General features: G+C 45.7%; 1 protein-coding gene across 5 annotated transcripts in view; it reads right to left on the bottom strand.

Moving 5' to 3' along the window:
* MOK (MOK protein kinase) overlaps positions 1-18342 on the bottom strand; it is a 69119-nt gene that overhangs the window by 16099 nt on the left and 34678 nt on the right. For 2 of the 5 annotated variants that reach the window (XM_082451095.1, XM_082451099.1), the window contains 6 exons: positions 9952-10041; positions 8473-8543; positions 4529-4607; positions 4351-4399; positions 2208-2386; positions 616-717 (listed from right to left, as the gene is read on the bottom strand). In XM_082451095.1, the coding sequence (XP_082307221.1) occupies positions 616-717; positions 2208-2386; positions 4351-4399; positions 4529-4607; positions 8473-8543; positions 9952-10041 (570 nt within the window). The other 3 variants (XM_082451097.1, XM_082451098.1, XM_082451096.1) reach the window with 2 other exon arrangements.

The following is an 18342-nucleotide window of genomic DNA, read 5'->3' as shown; positions in this document are numbered from 1 at the left end:
TGGACTTTGGGTGAGAATGATGTGTCAGCGTAGGTTCGATGATAGCAGACGTGCCACCCCGGGGCCGGTGCTGGTGGCCGGGAGGCTGTGTGCTGCGTGGGGCCAGGCGGTAGATGGGAAATCTTTGTACCTTCCGCTCAGTTCTTCTGTGAACCTAAAACCGCTCTAAAAAATTTAAGTCTGTTTTTTTAAAAAGGGTGGGAGGTCGTGAAATCTGTTATGCTCTAAGTGTAAGAAAACTTTTTCTTGAGAAGACTAATAACACATTCCCACCAGAAAAGAATGAAATACAGTTTTAAAAAAGAAAAAGAATCCAGCATGGTTGTCATCTCCTTACCTCCCTAGGGTTCTGGGAGCTGCTGGGTGCTGCCCACCCCCCCGAGACCCCCCACCTCCAGGGGTCAGTGTGGCCAAGGTGCGGGTGGCGGCTCCCCACAGTCCGTGCGTGCAGCCTGTGCTGGGGAGCCTTTCCCACCCAAAGACCTCTGTGGCCGGAGTGAACATTCCGGGGACAAAACCCGACTGCCGGGCTCACGGGGCTGTGAGGAGGCCCCTGGGGGCGACAGAGGCAGGGCGAGTCCGCGGTGGTGGGGCGGCCCGGGGGGCTGCACTTACCGTTTGAACTTGGTGAGGGTCTTCCCAGCAGGCGTGCCAATGACGTCGTGGATCCTCGAGATCTGGTCCAGCTCGTTGGCTCCGGGGAAGAGGGGCTGCAGGCTGGGCGGGCGGCCAGGGCTGTGGTCAGGGCGGCGGCCTCCCAGCAGAGGGACCTCCAGCCCCCCCGCCCATGCTTGGGCCTTTCCCCTCCTATGTCCCCACGGGTCGGTGTCTTTCTAAGGAACACAGCCACACTCCCGTATCTGCACAGCAGGTGTCTCTGCCGGCTGAGAGATGAAAGCCCCCAGAGCCTCCTCACGGCCCGGCCCGGGGAGTTTTGTTGACAAAAATTCAGGCTGGGTCAGGTCGGGTTGTGTAGACAAATGAGGTCGGAGGAGCGTTTAGGTTTTGGAGCAGTCACGGATTTGGGAGTTGTGGATAAAAGATTTTAGACCCATAACACATTACAGGCCACAAAGAGGACTTTAAAAACGTAGCTCTGATGGTAAGATGACTTCTATTCAGGGAAAACGGCAGGAGCTCAGGCCGCAGGGGAGAAGAGGAAACGCAGGGGAGCTGGACGGCTCTGAGGTGGGGCAGGCCGGGCACAGAGTGCAGTGAGCGAGGCTCAGCGTGGGCTGCCCCACGCCCTGAGTGGATGCCGCCGGCACCAGCGCCTCTGACATCCCTCCAAACTGACTCAGGGATTTTAGCACAGGAGAAAAGATCATTTGTTGGTACTTTAGCATCAGTGAAGTCACCACTCTCCTTTCCAAAAATAACAGTCACTTATCAATACGAATGATCTAGAATCAGAAGGCGTGTCCCAAAGGGCCCAACGTCTGTATTTATCAAGGGGTCAGTTGAGCAGGCGGGACTGGACGACCCGGGTCCTGCCCGCGCTGGGCTGTACCACCCTGATGTGCGTCACCCCGACGTTAAATCCACCCACCCGTCCTGCGTGACCCACTACGAGCAGGTGCCGCCCCACCTCCTCCCGGGGCTTCTTCCACCCGGTGCCCCCGCCGCCGGTGGACGGGACAGGCCCTCCGCCCTTCCCGGGCCTCTGCCCTGGCCCTGCTGCGCCCAGCGGTGAAGCCCAAAGGCTGGGGGAGGGGAGGACGGTTAGGGCTGGGGCTTCCTGGCCTCCATCCAGCTCGCCCTCACTCCCGGGGCCAGAGCACCCCACCCGAAGGACTGCACTCTGAGGGTAGATGGGGGGCACCGCTCGCACGCCACCCCCATGGCAGGCCCCACGGGGCGGCAGGAAGCACGCCTCGACTCTGTTCCTTCATCTGGCTTCATCAGTCCTATCGCTGGTGAGGCCAAATGGAGAGGCCCACCGAGCCAGGGCCGGGCCGGGCCAGTGGGAAAGAAGTAACTGATAGTGTTCTTTCCTCCATACCCAGAAAGCAAGGAAAAGCATTTGACACATTTCCTGTCGAGTTAAAAAACCACCACGACACCAGAAGGACTGTAAACTCTGCACCGTAGAGGGAGGGACTGGCGCGAAGCCACTGGACAGCCGAGCCCTGCGTGGACCGGCCTCAGGACCCTGACACAGCCCCCGCCCCCCGCTAGCCCAGCAGCAGCTGCGACTCTGGCGCCACCTGGCCATCTCGTAGAGCACGCAGCCCGCGCTCCACAGGTCCATCTTGTAGGTGTAGAAGCCATCAGTGAGGAGACACTCTGGGGCCCGGTACCAGCGGGTGGAGATGTATTCCGTGTACGGCTGCTTAGAATAGATACTCCGGCAGGACCCGAAGTCCCCTAATTTCAGGACATCCTGCTGCAAGGGGGGAGAGAAGCAGGGACAAATAACATCTTGTCAAGCAGCGATTGTAATACAAACCATTTCAAATATTTATGCACCAACAGGAAAATTCCTAGCACCTAAACTAGCTTGTAGAACATAAGGTACTGGCTTTATAAGCACCTGAAATTGCCTCTAGCAGGTGAGGAAGCAGTATTTCTCTTCAGTGGAACACATTTACGAATATTCTGGCTATTTTTAACCGACATTTCAAAATGTCTACAGGTTTTGGAAATTTTTAAGTTGCAGTGTAAGTCTACAGATGAACTATACACCCTGGTCACATGCCCTGTTATGCCTCAAACTCCCCACCGCGTCCAGCGCTTCTGGCAGCTTGGTTCGCATTCGGGGCAGGCTGGGGGCCTGGCCTACACCACATGGGATCCTTGAAGGAAGTCAGACAGCCCAGGGAAACAGGTTTCAAAGTGTTTCTTCCATCCTCTCTACCTCTCACATTCAAGTAATAAAATTCATGCTGTCAATAAATTTGAAGCCTCTGGCACCTACAGCTAGAGCAAACATTAAATAGCAGTCCTCTTAGCCAGATTATCAAGAAACGTACGCTGACAGCCTTTTACCTCTGTTCCCATTCCCCAATACATTCAACAAAAATTACAAGGCATATTAAAAGGCAAGAAAAAATAGTCTGAAGAGACAAAGCATGCATCAAAACCAGACTCAGATATGGCGCAGGTTTTAGAATTTTAGAATTCCCAGACAGGAAATTTAAAATAACTATGATTAATTGTTAAGGGCTCTAATGGAAAAAGAAGACAGCATGCAAGTTCAGATGGGAAATGTAAGCAGAGAGATGGAAACCCTAAGAAAACCTCAAAAGGAAACACTAGAAATAAAAAACACAGTAACAGGGACTTGCCTGGTGGGACAGCGGTTAAGAATCCACCTGCCAAAGCAGGGGACACGGGTTCAAGCCCTGGTCCAGGAAGATCTCATATGCCGCGGAGCAACTAAGCCCGTGCGCCACAACTACTGAGCCCGTGAGCCACAACTACTGAGCCCATGCGTGCCTAGAGCCCGGGCTCCGCAACAAGAGAAGCCACCGCAATGAGAAGCCCGTGCACCACACGAAGAGTAGCCCCCGCTCGCCACAACTGGAAAAAGCCGGCATGCAGCAACAAAGACCCAATGCAGCCAAAAATAAAAGAAATTAAAAACAAACAAACAAAAAGCACTGTAACAAAAATTTTAAAAGACTTTGATAGACTCAACACAGCCAAGGAAAGAATCAGTGAGCTTGAAGATATGCCAATAGAAACTTCCCAAACTGAAATGCAAAGCAATAGAAGAACGTCAGAAACAAAACCGAACATCCAAGAACTGTGGGACAATTTCGAAAGGCGTGGTACACACACTACAATGTGGATGAACCTCAAAATAATGACGCTGAGTGAAAGCCAGACCAAAAAAGAGTACATGCTATGTAATTCCATTTATAGAACATTCTAGCTCGTCTTTGCCTGGGGACAAGGGACAGGGAGCAAGGACTACCAAAGGGCAAGAGGAGGCTTTCGGGGGTTTGGATTTGTTTGTGAAGTTGATTGCGATGATGGTTTCATGGGTGTATACATATGCCCAAACTGAGCAAATTGTACACTTTACACAGGTATAGTTTAAGGGCTTTCAAGTGAGACATATCAGAGCTCAAATCCTGCCTCTTCCACTTTTATATTTAGAGTGTTTAGAATGATAATTTAAATAGAGTTTATTTTTTGTATATAGTATAAGAAGGGTGCCTTTTTCCAGATGTACAGTTATGTTGATGGCATTTATTAAATTAACCACTTTTTTCCAAACTGGAAGGAAAAAAACAAACATGTTATAACAAACATGGTATCCATTGGGATTGAAAACATATCCAGTGAAAAGTTTTTATATTCTACCTTTATTTTGATATCAATTTTTCATATAAAAGTTCTTACCTTTATTAATATATTTTCTGGTTTTACATCTCTGTGAAATATTCCATTTCTGCATTCAATATAAAAGGAAGGATAGAATTAATTGTACCTCATTCATTCAAATTCTCTTATACTATATTCTTAATGAACGGTAATACATTTTATGAATTTGAAAGCTGCCAGGTCTCCAAGTGCCTACCTGTGCATGTGATCAAGGGATTTACACAACTGGTACATATAGTGCATAATCTTTTTTTCTGATAATGGGTGTCTTCTCCCTGTGCCATCAAGGAAATAGGCAAATATGGTTACCAATGAATGGTCCATATCCCCGTTTTTGAAACAAAAGATGGAATCCATTTTTATTTAGCAATGTGCGAAAATCTAACTTCTTCAGTGAAAAATAACCTGGAGTAGTTCTAGGAAATATGGAGTCTATCTACAAAATATGCCATTTAAGATTCTACATACTGGCATGATTTCATTTAAAATCACAGAGCGCAAGGCCTTCTGATGGCAGTAGAACAGTGCTGAGCGATCACTGCAAGGGCAGCTCGGGCCGCAGGTCCTAACACAGCCTCGGGTGGGCCTCCAGGGCACCCTCCTTCACGCTGATTATGAGCTCAAATCTAGGGTTTTCCTCGGCTTCCTGGCTACACGGAGATCTCCGTCTTTAAGGGGATGGATCACGTTTTCTTAACCCAAGAAGACCAATGGCTGCTCTCACTTGCACAGCTACACGTTCCTCTCTCACAGAAGGAAGCAGTCACTGGGCGCCGGCTGACAGCGCCCTGCAGCAGCCTGTAATCTACACCTTCTCCCCTCCTGCAGCTTTCAGGATGCTCCGAAACTCTTAATACTACACTCCAGCATCAGAGCTGCCCTTGTTCTCGAAGGTGTCCCATTTTACTTGATTTTAATATCAGAGGTATGTGTTTTTAAGTCATTAGGTTTTAAATCTGCAAAATATCCACTCTCACCTAACAACTCAGAAAACCACTTTCCCCTCCGTGAGCACATATCCCACTAGACATTTTTCATCCTAAGTTTGTGATTTCTGTCGAAAAATTAATGTATTCTTTTTCTCGCATAACAAGACTGTTTATGTTAATAATAGAAAGTAATTTAAATTACAGAATGTCTAAGTGCAATGAATTTTTTCCATGGCATACTATAATCTTTTTATTCTGTTTCACATAATTTATCATCAGTTTTCCAGAATTTAAATTGAAAGAATTAAAACTAAGACTTTGTCAGCTTCCCCCCGCTTGAGGAATTTTATCAAATTATTATCTATATAAAGGTGAAAAGAAAGTAAAATTTCTATTCTCTGTCACACGCGAGGCTGGACGAAGCTTCGTGAGGTTCGGCCCTCATCGGGCAGGGGGTCTCGCTGCCCACTGACTAGCCCGGCTCTCCAGACCCCCCTGGGCAGACTCCCTCCCAGCACAGGGCTCTCAGGACCCAGGAGCACCCGAGTCCCCTGGGGGCTTGTGAAGATACAGAATGCTCCCCATCCTCACCCCCGGCATTCCTGGTTCAGTAGGTCTGCGGCGGGGCCCCAAAAGCTGCCTTTCCAGCAAGTTCTCAGAATGGGCCACCAGGCCTGGTCCCTCACCTTGGGAACTGTGCCCCATCATATCCCGCTTGTTTATCGAAGGCTCCAGCCACATTCACTTGGGGACGTTTCTGCACGCGCCCCCAAAGCTCTCCTGCTGCATGTTGTACTCATGCTGCTCTGTTCCTAGACGCACCCTTCCCAGCCATGTCCACACGTCCACATCTTATAGCATAAAACTGCCATTACAGTCATCTGAACTTGAACTCAGAAAAGGTGGACTCTTTTAGGAAAAGTCTAATCCATCCAATCTTCATAAGCACCTAGGTATCTTTTAAAAAGTAGATTCCAAGGCCCAAACCTAGACCCAGTGAACCACAAATCCAGGCGGGTGGGCCAGGAATCTGCATTTTCGGCTGCCTTCAGTCCCCAGCGGCGGAGGGCTCTTTGGATGCCTGCCCTTCCTTTCCTCCTGGGCCTCCCCCGCTCCACCCGTTCACAGCCGTGGGGCAAGGCCATGACGCCCTCCCCTGTCCTCCGTGAGAGTCCTGCCTGCACACGGGGGCTCCTAGTGGACAGAGGTGCCCTCATGAACCACGTGGGCCACTGGTCAGAACAACAGGAGTCCACACCCTTGACAAGGAGGGGACTGACCACTCACGTTCACACTATTTTCCCAAAACAAGATCCTAACTCGCCAGGCCCAAGACTGCATCTGGTTCCCACCAGATTCTTGTTCAGAAACATCTTGAAACAAATACACATAGTACAATTAATAAACCACTCTGCAGTTCCTTGTATGACCCTTTACTGAATGCCAGCAGACTGCAAACAGTATTTCTCTCTTTTGGCTCTCCCGACCAAATTAATTTTCCCAAGTTAATTTTTACCCGATATTCTCATTAAGAAGGTACTAAAAAACGTCATATACAATACCAGCAATGTAAAAAATCTGAAGTGAACACAATGATTAACTATGGCATTGGCTGTCAGTACTAACAGAAGGAAAAGGGCCTCCTGTGTAGCCAGCATTGTAATAGAATATCCAGCACTCTGCCTTCCCACAAGAGACCCTGTACCCAGGCCTGCGCCTGGCTTTCCTGGTCAGGCTTGGGGGTGCATTCTGGGTCCACCACGGCACAGCCTAATGCCCACAGTCTACACTTGGGCCCGGAGGCTATGCCCGGCGGCACCGTGTGAGCACGTGTCTGCCATCGGTGTTTTCCAAAGGAGAGCCTTGCCTGATGGCACCCGGTTCTGAGAGGAGTTACAGGGGGCAGGTGGGGTGTCAGACTCAGCATGGAGCTGGAGCCATCGCCAGCACCCCTCTCGCAACAGGACACAACTCGAGGGGGGGGTCCTCCCAGCTCTGCTCTTTGAAGCTGGCTCGTCTCAGGCAAGGGCTCTAACTCCTTGGAAGTTCAACTGCCTCCCCTCTGTAATGGAGCTGAGCTCACAGAACCAGGAAGAGCAAATGCAGGAACACAGAGCAAGCACACTCTGAACTGTAAAGTAACAGTGATGACGGTGGTGATGACAGCAGTTGACCTCGACTGAAGGCCACGCGAGCCAGCACTGCTCCAAACACCTCACACATATTATTACTCCTCACAACAACCCTAAGGGTCAGACACTATGATTATCCCCACTTTCTAGACAAGGACTAAGGCTCAAAGAGCCTAACCAGGACCTACCATCATGAAATGCACACGGCACTGGGCACGCTCTACCCAGTGTGTTGACGTGGGACATCCAAGCTGCGTCAACACAGCCAAACTGGAACGGCGCTTCCCAGAAGCACCAGCATGAAAAGTAACAGGATGGGCTTCCCTGGTGGTGCAGCGGTTAAGAATCCGCCTGCCAAGGCAGGGAACACGGGTTAGAGCCCTGGTCTGGGAAGATCCCACATGCCGCGGAGCAACTAAGCCCGTGAGCCACAACTACTGAGCCTGCGCGTTGCAACTACTGAAGCCCGCACGCCTAGAGCTCGTGCTCCGCAACAAGAGAAGCCACCGCAATGAGAAGCCCACACACCGCAACGAAGAGTAGCCCCCGCTCACCGCAACTAGAGAAAGCCTGCGTGCAGCAACGAAGACCCAACACAGCCAAACATAAATAAATAAAATAAATTTATTAAAAAAAGAAAGGAAATGAATGAGCATTCTGCAATACAGGGGGCTTCATAAGAATGCAAACAGGAGGAGGTTCCCTCTCAGAGGGATTATCTGAGCAGCGAGCCCTGCCTCATGCTGAAGCACAGAGTAGAATGTCCAGCAGCAGCAGAGCCGGGAAAGGTGCTAGAAGGGGACAGGCTTGAGGAAGGGCTGAGCTGCCGCCACCCTCTGCGCCCTCCTCACCGCGTCACCCAGCCGGCCTGAACGCCTCGTGGCTCTGCTCGTTCGCAGCTGAGTTCTGAGCAGACAAGACTGCCAGAGAAACACCTCCCGTGAGTACTGTACGTTTACAGCCCAGTACCATATATTTAGATGCAACTACTGCACGAATGATTTTGAGAACGAAAACAAATATATGGGAACTACAAGCTTTAAAAGATCTTAGATTAGCTTTGAAATTATTCTACGTACCTCGTATTAGTTCATAAATATTCATGTCCATAAGTTCACATATTAGTGCAAGAGAACCAGATTTTCTGTCACTGAAGAAGAAAGGTTTTTAAAATGTTTTTTTTTCTTGTCTTCATCAGAAAAAATAATCAAATATTTAATTCATTTGTAAACACTTCTGATAAACACAAAGCACTCCTACATCAGACAAAGTCCAAAGTGTAATGATTGAAACAGCAGAAGTTTTGATTTTTAATCAACGTTTCAGGCAAAAGTAATTTTAAATAATAGTAAAACCCTACTTCAGGCAAAAATTATAAAAGCCCCCCTCCCCACAATTTTTAAAGAGAAGAGTCTTGAAAATAGAAAAGTAACTATCAGCAGAAAGAAGAAATGAGGTTTGAGGAGCTGCAGAAGCAAAACAAAGTAGGATTTGATTCACGCTCTGTGGCTGCAAGTTTAGTTTTAATTTACCTAAATGACTTCCATGTGATTGGGATACATCAGTGCAGGGAGCAAAACCCCAAATCCAGCCGAGACAAAAGGGAGGAAGGTGAGTCACATCACGCCCCTGCAGTGTCACCCCCGGGCCCTGCTCCAGGCGCCCCTGGTGGGGCTGGAACGGGTCCCCGCTGTCACTCAGGACTGTCAGGAGGCCCACGTGCAACTGTGCGCAGAAGTGCTTTGCAGAGTGCACATAAAGCACCCTCGGCACAGGCAGGGCTGTGAGCGTCACACGCAGACTGCGGTCTCTGGACCTGGCCCCAACTAATGGCTCAGAGCACGCGGGCCAGGACGCCACACAGCCATGACAAGACATTGCACTTTGAGCTTAGAACTGTTCAGCCTCCTGGTTAAAATCTCCTGCACTTTAACGGTCAGAGGCTGCGGTTTCTCGGCTGGTTGTACAGGCCAGGCTTCCTGCTGAGGGGCGCAGTCTCAGAGCTCCAGGCCAGGACCCCAGCCCCAGCCCCTGGCAGACAAGCCCCTCCAGACAAGCTGTGCTCTGCCTTCTTGATCAACAGGTAAACCTTACGGAAGCTACTCTATAATTAGAACAGAAATTAAAAATCCCCTGAAATTATGTCAATTGTAGTAAGAAAGGCTGCATGAGACCACACATGAGAGATGGCAAGTGGCAGCAATAAAGTGCAGTCCCTGAAAGAGGACAACAGGGGCTTTCGCAGTAGGTCACAACTCACACTCGGATGCCCAGGGCCACCACCGTCTACACAGAAGCCCAGCTGCTACAGGAGAGGAACCGTTTGAATGTTGTTTGCTTTTATGAGGTGGAGACACTGAAATGAAGGCCTTTCCACATTAGGACTCAGATACAGACACTGGTCCAAATAAGTAAGTGACTTAAGATAAAACAAAAATTATTATTCTCTGAGCTACAAAGCAAATATTTAAAATGTCTACCATGGTTTGCTTTCTTAAAAAGAGATTTAATAATTATCATCAAATTTAGATAATGTTTAAAGCCCCGAATATACTTACAAAACCACTTCGTGCAACGTAAGAATGTTTGGGTGAGGATTCAGGTGCCTCAGTGCTTGTATCTCTCGTAGATTGTTCACTTGCTCAATACTATTGTGTAGGTAAAAATAAATAACTAATTTATAATTCAGGTCAACTTTAAAATCAGGGTTATCAAATCATTATTTATTGTCTACAATCACAACTGAAAAACTCAAAAATATTTCAAGCAAGTTAATCAGATTTTATTTCTCCCATTAGCAACTGATCTTAAGCATACCTCGTTTCTACATTATCTTATAAAACTCAAGGTTCTTATAGCTTTGGACATATATTCAAACTTTTCCCATCTAAGTTCCTGAAAGAATACCTTGGTAGTTTCTCTTACAATTAATAAATATAGAAACAGATACTAAAATTTCCTATTAATCAGTTTATAGGAACTAACTGAGCAATGTAAATACCATCTGAAAATAAACATTTCACATTCAGACCCAGTCTTTTATTTTTTTTTTGAGATAAATATTTTAATTCAATATTTTTTTAAATTATTTTTTTAACATCTTTATTGGAGTATAATTGCTTTACAATGTTGTGTTAGTTTCTGCTTTATAACAAAGTGAATCAGCTATACATATACATACATCCCCATAACTCCTCCCTCTTGTGTCTCCCTGCCACCCTCCCTATCCCACCCCTCTAGGTGGACACAAAGCACCGAGCTGATCTCCCTGTGCTACGCGGCTGCTTCCCACTAGCTATCTGTTTTACATTTGGTAGTGTATATATGTCCATGACGCTCTCTCACTTCGTCCCAGCTTACTCTTCCCCCTCCCCATGTCCTCAAGTCCATTCTCTGGTAGGTCCATGTCTTTATTCCTGTCCTGCCCCTAGGTTCTTCAGAACCTTTTTTTTTTTTTTTTTTTAGATTCCATATATATGTGTTAGCATACGGTATTTGTTTTTCTCTTTCTGACTTACTTCACTCTGTATGACAGTCTCTAGGTCCATCCACCTCACTACAAATAACTCAATTTCGTTTCTTTTTATGGCTGAGTAATATTCCATTGTATATATGTGCCACATCGTCTTTATCCATTCATCTGTCGATGGACACTTAGGTTGCTTCCATGTCCTGGCTATTGTAAATACAGCTGCAATGAACATTGTGGTACATGACTCTTTTTGAATTATGGTTTTCTCAGGGTATATGTCCAGTAGTGGGATTGCTGGGTCGTATGGTAGTTCTATTTTTAGTTTTTTGAGGAACCTCCATACTTTTCTGCATAGTGGCTGTATCAATTTACATTCCCACCAACAGTGCAGGAGGGTTCCCTTTTCTCCACACCCTCTCCAGCATTTATTGTTTGTAGATTTTCTGATGATGGTCATTCTGACTGGTGTGAGGTGATACCTCATTGTAGTTTTGATTTGCGATTCTCTAATGATTAGTGATGTTGAACATCCTTTCATGTGTTTGTTGGCGATCCGTATATCTTCTTCGGAGAAATGTGTAATAGGTCTTATGCCCATTTTTGTACTGGGTTGTTTGTTTTTTTGATATTGAGCTGCATGAGCTGCTTGTATACTTTGGAGATTAATCCTTTGTCAGTTGCTTCGTTTGCAAATATTTTCTCCCATTCTGAGGGTTGTCTTTTCGTCCTGTTTATGGTTTCCTTTGCTGTGCAAAAGCTTTTAAGTTTCATTAAGTCCCATTTGTTTATTTTTGTTTTTATTTCCATTTCTCTAGGAGGTGGCAGACCCAGTCTTCTTTCTTATCTTTTTTTTTTCTCTTTACAACTTTTTTATTTTTTTTTAAAGATTTATTTATTGATTGATTGATTGCTATGTTGGGTCTTTGTTTCTGTGCTAGCGCTTTCTCTAGTTGCGGCAAGCGGGGGCCACTCTTCATCGCGGTGCGCGGGCCTCTCACTATCGTGGCCTCTCTTGTTGCGGAGCATAGGCTCCAGACGCGCAGGCTCAGTAGTTGTGGCTCATGGGCCCAGCTGCTCTGTGGCATGTGGGATCTTCCTAGACCAGGACTCGAACCCATGTCCCCTGCATTGGCAGGCAGACTCTCAACCACTGCGCCACCAGGGAAGCCCTTCTTTCTTATCTTTAATGAAGGCTGTACATTTTTTCAATGTCATTCACCTGGGGAGAGGTGTTCTCTTGGCAGGTGTGTCTTACTGCGGGCTTTTCTTTATGAAGACTGCTCTGCCTGCCACCATGTTCACATCCCAAATTACAATACAAGTAATAGAGGCTGACGGCCTGAGGCTGGCTGTCACCACCCTCCAGACTGACTCTTACAAGAGACCCCCTTCCCCACGGCTGGGCCCATGGGGTCATACCCAGTCGAATGACTCCATCCACCAGAGACTTAGTTCCCTGACCAGGGATCGAACCCGGGCCCACAGCAATGAAAGCACCGAGTCCTAACCACTGGACCACTGGGGAATTCTTAGAAAGTAAGTTTTTCTAACCAATCGAATCTGTAGGAAGAAAGTCCTCAAGGTAAAGGGGGAAAAGAAGTGGTTTTATTCCTATTAGATAAAATAGATTTCACAATAAGGATTGTTACCAGGTATGATTTCATGATGATATAAAGGGCAGTACATCAGGAAGACATGACAATTATAAATGTGTATTTCTAAATAATAGAGGTTCAATATACAAGATGTAAAAACTGACAGAACTAAAGTAAGAGAGTTGGAGATTTCAACACCCCTCTACCATAACTGATAGAATAATCATTCAAAAAATCAGTAAAGATACAGAAGATCCTAACAGCATTATTAACCACCTTGACCTAACTGACATTTATATAACAGTATATTCAACACCTACAGATAAAATATGTTTTTCAAGTATATATGGAACACTCACTCAGAGGAACAAGATGCTGGACCAAAAGATAAATCTCAATAAATTTCAAAATGCTGAAGACTTATGGAACAGGTTCTCTGACCACAGTGGAATTAAATTAGAAATCACGAACAGTAAGCAATCTAGAAAATTCCTAAATATTTGCAAATTACATAACACACTTGTAAATAACCCATTGGTAAAGAAGAAATCACAAGGGAAATTAGAAAACATTTCCAAGCAAGTAATAAAGAAAGCACTTTTCAAAATGTATAGGAGGCAGGTAAAACAACGCTTAGAAGAATACTTATGGCTTTAAACGCTTATGTTAGAAAGGAAGAAATGGTTAAAATCAATGGTCTAAATTTTTGCCTTAAGAAGGTAGAATAAGAAGAGCAAATTAAATCCAAAGTAAGTTGAAGAAAAGCAATAATAGGGCTTCCCTGGCAGCGCAGTGGTTGGGAATTTGCCTGCCAACGCAGGGGACACGGGTTGGAGCCCTGGTCCAGGAAGATCCCACATGCTGCGGAGCAACTAAGCCCATACGCCACAACTACTGAGCCTGCGCTCTAGAGCTCGTGAACCACAACTACTGAGCCTGCGTGCCACAACTACTAAAGCCTGTGTGCCACAACTACTGAAGCCCACGCGCCTAGAGCCCGTGCTCTGCAACAAGAGAAGCCACCACAACGAGAAGCCCGGGCACCACAATGAAGAGCAGTCCCCGCTCGCCGCAACTAGAGAAAGCCCACGCGCAGCAACAAAGACCCAACACAGCCAAAATTAAATAAGTTAATTTAAAAAAAAGAAAAGCAATAATTAAGAGCAGAAATCAATGAAATACAAAACAAACAATAGAGAAAATTGACAAAGCCCAAAGTTGGTTCTTTGAAAAGATTAGTAAAACTGATAAACTCCCAGCAAGACCAATGGAGGAAAAAAAGACAAAAAACACAATACAACCAACTGATATCAGGAATGAAAGAGGGGATATCACAACAGATAGATATTGAAAAGAGAAGGGAGTATTATGAACTGTATGTCAATAAATAGGACAATTTAGGTTAAATGGACAAATTCCTTGAAAAACATAATTACCAAATCTGACATGAAATAAAATTGAAAATCAAAATAGCCCTATGTTTATCAAAGAAGCTGAATTTGTTACTGAAAGTCTCTGCACAGGTGACAGAAGTGTTCGAAAATGGTATTATGGTGATAGTTGCACAACTGCACAAATTTCCTAAAATTCACAATGGGTGGATTTTATGATATGCAAATTATATCTCAATAAAGCTTTAAAAAATCTTACAAAAATCCAAATTATTTGGTGTTGTTCTATTTGATTGTTGACTGTTCCATGGTGCAATGTACCATATTATCACCCATTCCACTACTTCATTTTGTTTCCAGCTTACTGTAACAAACACTGTAGGGGGATGGGAGTGAAAGCTTCCCACAAAGAAAACTTCTAGGCCCGGTGAATTATTTTAAACATTTAAGAAAGAAACACTCGGGCTTCCCTGGTGGCGCAGTGGTTAGGAATCCACCTGTCAATGCAGGGGACACGGGTTCGAGCCCTGGTCCGGGAAGATCCCACATGCCGTGGAGCAACTAAGTCCGTGCGCCACAACTACTGAGCCTGCGCTCTAGAGCCTGTGCGCCACAACTACTGAAGCCACGCGCCTACAGCCCGTGCTCCGCAACGAGAGAAGCCACCGCAATGAGAAGCCCGTGCACCACAATGAAGAGCAGCCCCCGCTTGCCACAACTAGAGAAAGCCCATGCGCAGCAACAAAGACCCAATGCAACCAAAAATAAATAAAATTAATTAATTAATTTTAAAAAAATGAAAACATATAACCACAAGAAGTCTTGTATAAAGTTTTATAGCAGTTTTATTCAGAGCAGTCCAAAACCAGCAACAACCCAAAAGTTCCTCAACAGGAGACCAGATAAACAAGTTGTTTTGTAGTCATAGATTGGAAAGAATACTACTCAGGAGCAAAAAGGTATGAACTACTGGTATGACAGTATGGATGAACCTCAAGGACTTTATGCTGTGCTAAAGGAGCTGGACACAAGAGCACAGACTGTGAGATTCCATTTAATATGAATTTCTAGGGACTTCCCTGGTGGTACAGTGGGTAAGACCCCACGCTCCCAATGCAAGTGGCCTGGGTTCGATCCTGGTCAGGGAACTAGATCCCGCATGCATGCAGCAACTAAGAGTCTGCATGTTGCAATGAAGATCCCGTGTGCCGCAACAAAGACCCGGTGCAGCCAAATACATAAATAAATATTAAAAAACAAAGAATTGTATAATAATAACCAAGTGGGGAAGGAGACTGGGTGGAGGTATAGATTAAATAAAAATCACAGGGGCTTCCTTGGTGGCGCAGTGGTTAAGAATCCGCCTGCCAATGCAGGGGACACAGGTTCGGTCCCTGGTCCAGGAAGACCCCACCTGCCACGGAGCAACTAAGCCCGTGTGCCACAACTACTAAGCCTCTAGAGCCCGCAAGCCACAGCTACTGAGCCCACATGCCACAACTACTGAAGCCCATGCGCCTAGAGCCCATGCTCCGCAACAAGAGAAGCCACCGCAATGAGAAGCCCGCACACCGCAACGAAGAGTAGCCCCCGCTCGCTGTAACTAGAGAAAGCCTGCACATAGCAATGAAGACCCAACGCAGCCAAAAAATAAAGAAAAAAAGAAATTTATTTAAAAAACAAACAACTTGGTCATGTTGCAGGCCTTACACAAGTAACTAACTTCGTTATCTCCAAACTGAGACTTTGAGCCACTGAGGAAAGCGATCCTCGGGAGCCGAAAGCACCCCTCCTGACACAGTACTAATGAACTGGCGTATTACACCTTACCCGGACTTGCTATGAGCAAAGATTACTGCAAAAGCCATCAATTTCTGGGAGGAGGTGGGGTCAGAGGCCCCAAAACCAAGCGCCTCCTGCCTGTGTGACTCAGCGTGCTTTTCCTCTGTTACTGACTCTCGTTTCTCACATCACCCACACAACTGGGCGAGGTGACTGTGAGGGTTCCGTTAGGCAACGATAAGCAGGGCAGAAATGGATTTTTAAAGGAACCTAAAATCATTCTTCAAGTGAATAACATTAAACTGTTTTATAATGATGATAGATATTCCGGAACTCTATAAGCTAAAGAGATTATTTTCACAGTTGAAAAACAAAAATAAAACCAAAGAACAGCATAAAACTTGTGGATCAAGGATCAGTGACACTGGACCATCCAATAAATTATTAGCAATAGTATTCCTAGAAATGACACCAAAAGCAGTTGTCTTTCTTCTAGAACTTTCTTCCAGAAACTATAAAGTCATTTCTTCCTGTAAATCAGAAATAATAGCAATACCCTTTTCATGTTAGAAGCTATGTGCAATATGACTCATTCCAGATCCTCTATGGTCATCTTCTGTTTGTTTTGATTTTTTTTATATAAGTTTATTTATTTATTTATTTGTTTGTTTTTGGCTGCGTTGGGTCTTCGTTGCTGTGCGCAGGCTTTCTCTAGTTGTGGCGAGCGGGGGCTACTCTTCGTTGCGGTGCGCGGGCTTGTCATTATGGTGGCTTCTCTTGTTGCAGAGCACGGGCTCCAGGCGTGCGGGCTCAGCAGTTGTGGCTCACGGGCTCAAGAGCGCAGGCTCAGTAGTTGTGGCGCACGGGCTTAGTTGCTCCACGGCATGTGGGATCTTCCCAGACCAGGGCTCGTACCCGTGTCCCCTGAATTAGCAGGCGGATTCTTAACCACTGTGCCACCAGGGAAGTCCTGTTTTGATTTGTTTTTTACTTTTAATTCTGAAATTATTTTAGACTAACAGAAGAGTTGCAACGATAGTAAAGAAAGTCCCCTTCACCTGGCTTCCCCTAATGTTAACATCTTACATAACATTTATCAAAACTAAAAATTAACATTGGTACAAATCTATTAACTACACTAGACACTTTATTTGGATTTGCCGGTTCTTCCACTAATGTCTTTTTCTCTTCCAGGATCCAGGAGACCACACTGCAATTAAGACGTCATGTCCCCTCAGTCACCTCCACTCTGTGACAGCTCCACAGTCTGTCTTTGTTTTTCCTTATCTTCACAGTTTTGAGGAGTACTGGGCATGTATTTTGTAGAATGCCCCTCAATTTGGTCTCTTCTGATGTATTCTCATAATTCAACTGAGATTATAGATCTTTGGGAAAGAATACCATGGAGGTGACATGCTCTTCCCATGACACTTTATCAGAAGGTACATGATATCAATATGTCTTATTACTGATGATGTTAATCTTAATCATTTAGTTAAGCTGGTATCTACCAGGTTTCTCATTGTAAAGTTACTATCTTTCCCTTTCTATTTTCTATTCTTTATCAGCAAGTCAGCAAGTCCAGCCCACAGTCAAACGGAAGGAAAATAAGCCCCACCTCCTGGAGGAAGGAATATCAAACAATTTGTGGATATAAGTTAAAACCACCACAGTAATTAATAAATATTTGGGAGGCGATCACTTGAGGCTGTGCAGAAATTCTGTTCCATTTATTTATTTATTTATTTAAACTCTTTTTGGCCATACCACAGGGCATGCAGGATCTCAGCTCCCCAACCAGGGATCGAACCCGTGGCCCCTGCAGTGGAAGCTCGGAGTCTTAGCCACCGGACCACCAGGGAAGTCCCAGAAATTCTGTTCTCTTTAAAGTTTCACCTTACTAATTTTAGCATTCATCAGTTTATCTTGCCTGCAGAAATTATTACTATGTATTCTAATGATGATTTTCCATTCCTTCATTCCTCTGTATTTATGAATTAGAATTCTTCTATAAGGAAGAATTTTCCCCTCATCCTAATTTGTTTATTCATTCAGCCATTTATTTACATCAGTACGCACACATGGTTATTTGAATGAAGAGGGAGAGAGAGACGTGCACACATGGGTTAGTATACATACACACTAGCTCCGTCTGTTCAGAGGACCCAGACGTGCTGACATCCCAGGAGCAATGAGCACACCTGATGCCAAGGTCTTATTTTCTAAATACCTTTCTCCAATAAAAGGGACCAAAACTCCTTTGAGAAATGGAAGATTCTAGGGGCAGGGAAAATACAAGATGAGCTTAGAGAATCTTGTAGTACCAAAAAGTAAAGAAGTGTTAAAAAAAAAAAAAGAAGGGCTTCCCTGTTGGCGCAGTGGTTGAGAGTCTGCCTGCCAATGCAGGGGACACGGGTTCAAGCCCTGGTCTGGGAAGATCCCACATGCCGCGGAGCAACTAGGCCCGTGAGCCACGATTGCTGAGCCTGCGCATCTGCAGCCTGTGCTCCGCAACAAGGGAGGCCGCGATAATGAGAGGCTCGCGCACCGCGATGAAGAGTGGCCCCCACTTGCCGCAACTAGAGAAAGTCCTCGCACAGAAACGAAGACCCAACACAGCCATAAATAAATTAAAAAAAAAAAAAAAAAGAAAATGATGGGTGATTTCAAAGGAACATAGGAGCCAACTTGAAAGTGCTCCCCATGGCC

Source organism: Balaenoptera physalus (genome assembly GCF_965194825.1).
Source record: "Balaenoptera physalus genome assembly, chromosome: 2".
Taxonomy (NCBI): Eukaryota; Metazoa; Chordata; class Mammalia; order Artiodactyla; family Balaenopteridae; genus Balaenoptera; species Balaenoptera physalus.
This window is presented reverse-complemented; position numbering and strand designations above follow the sequence as displayed.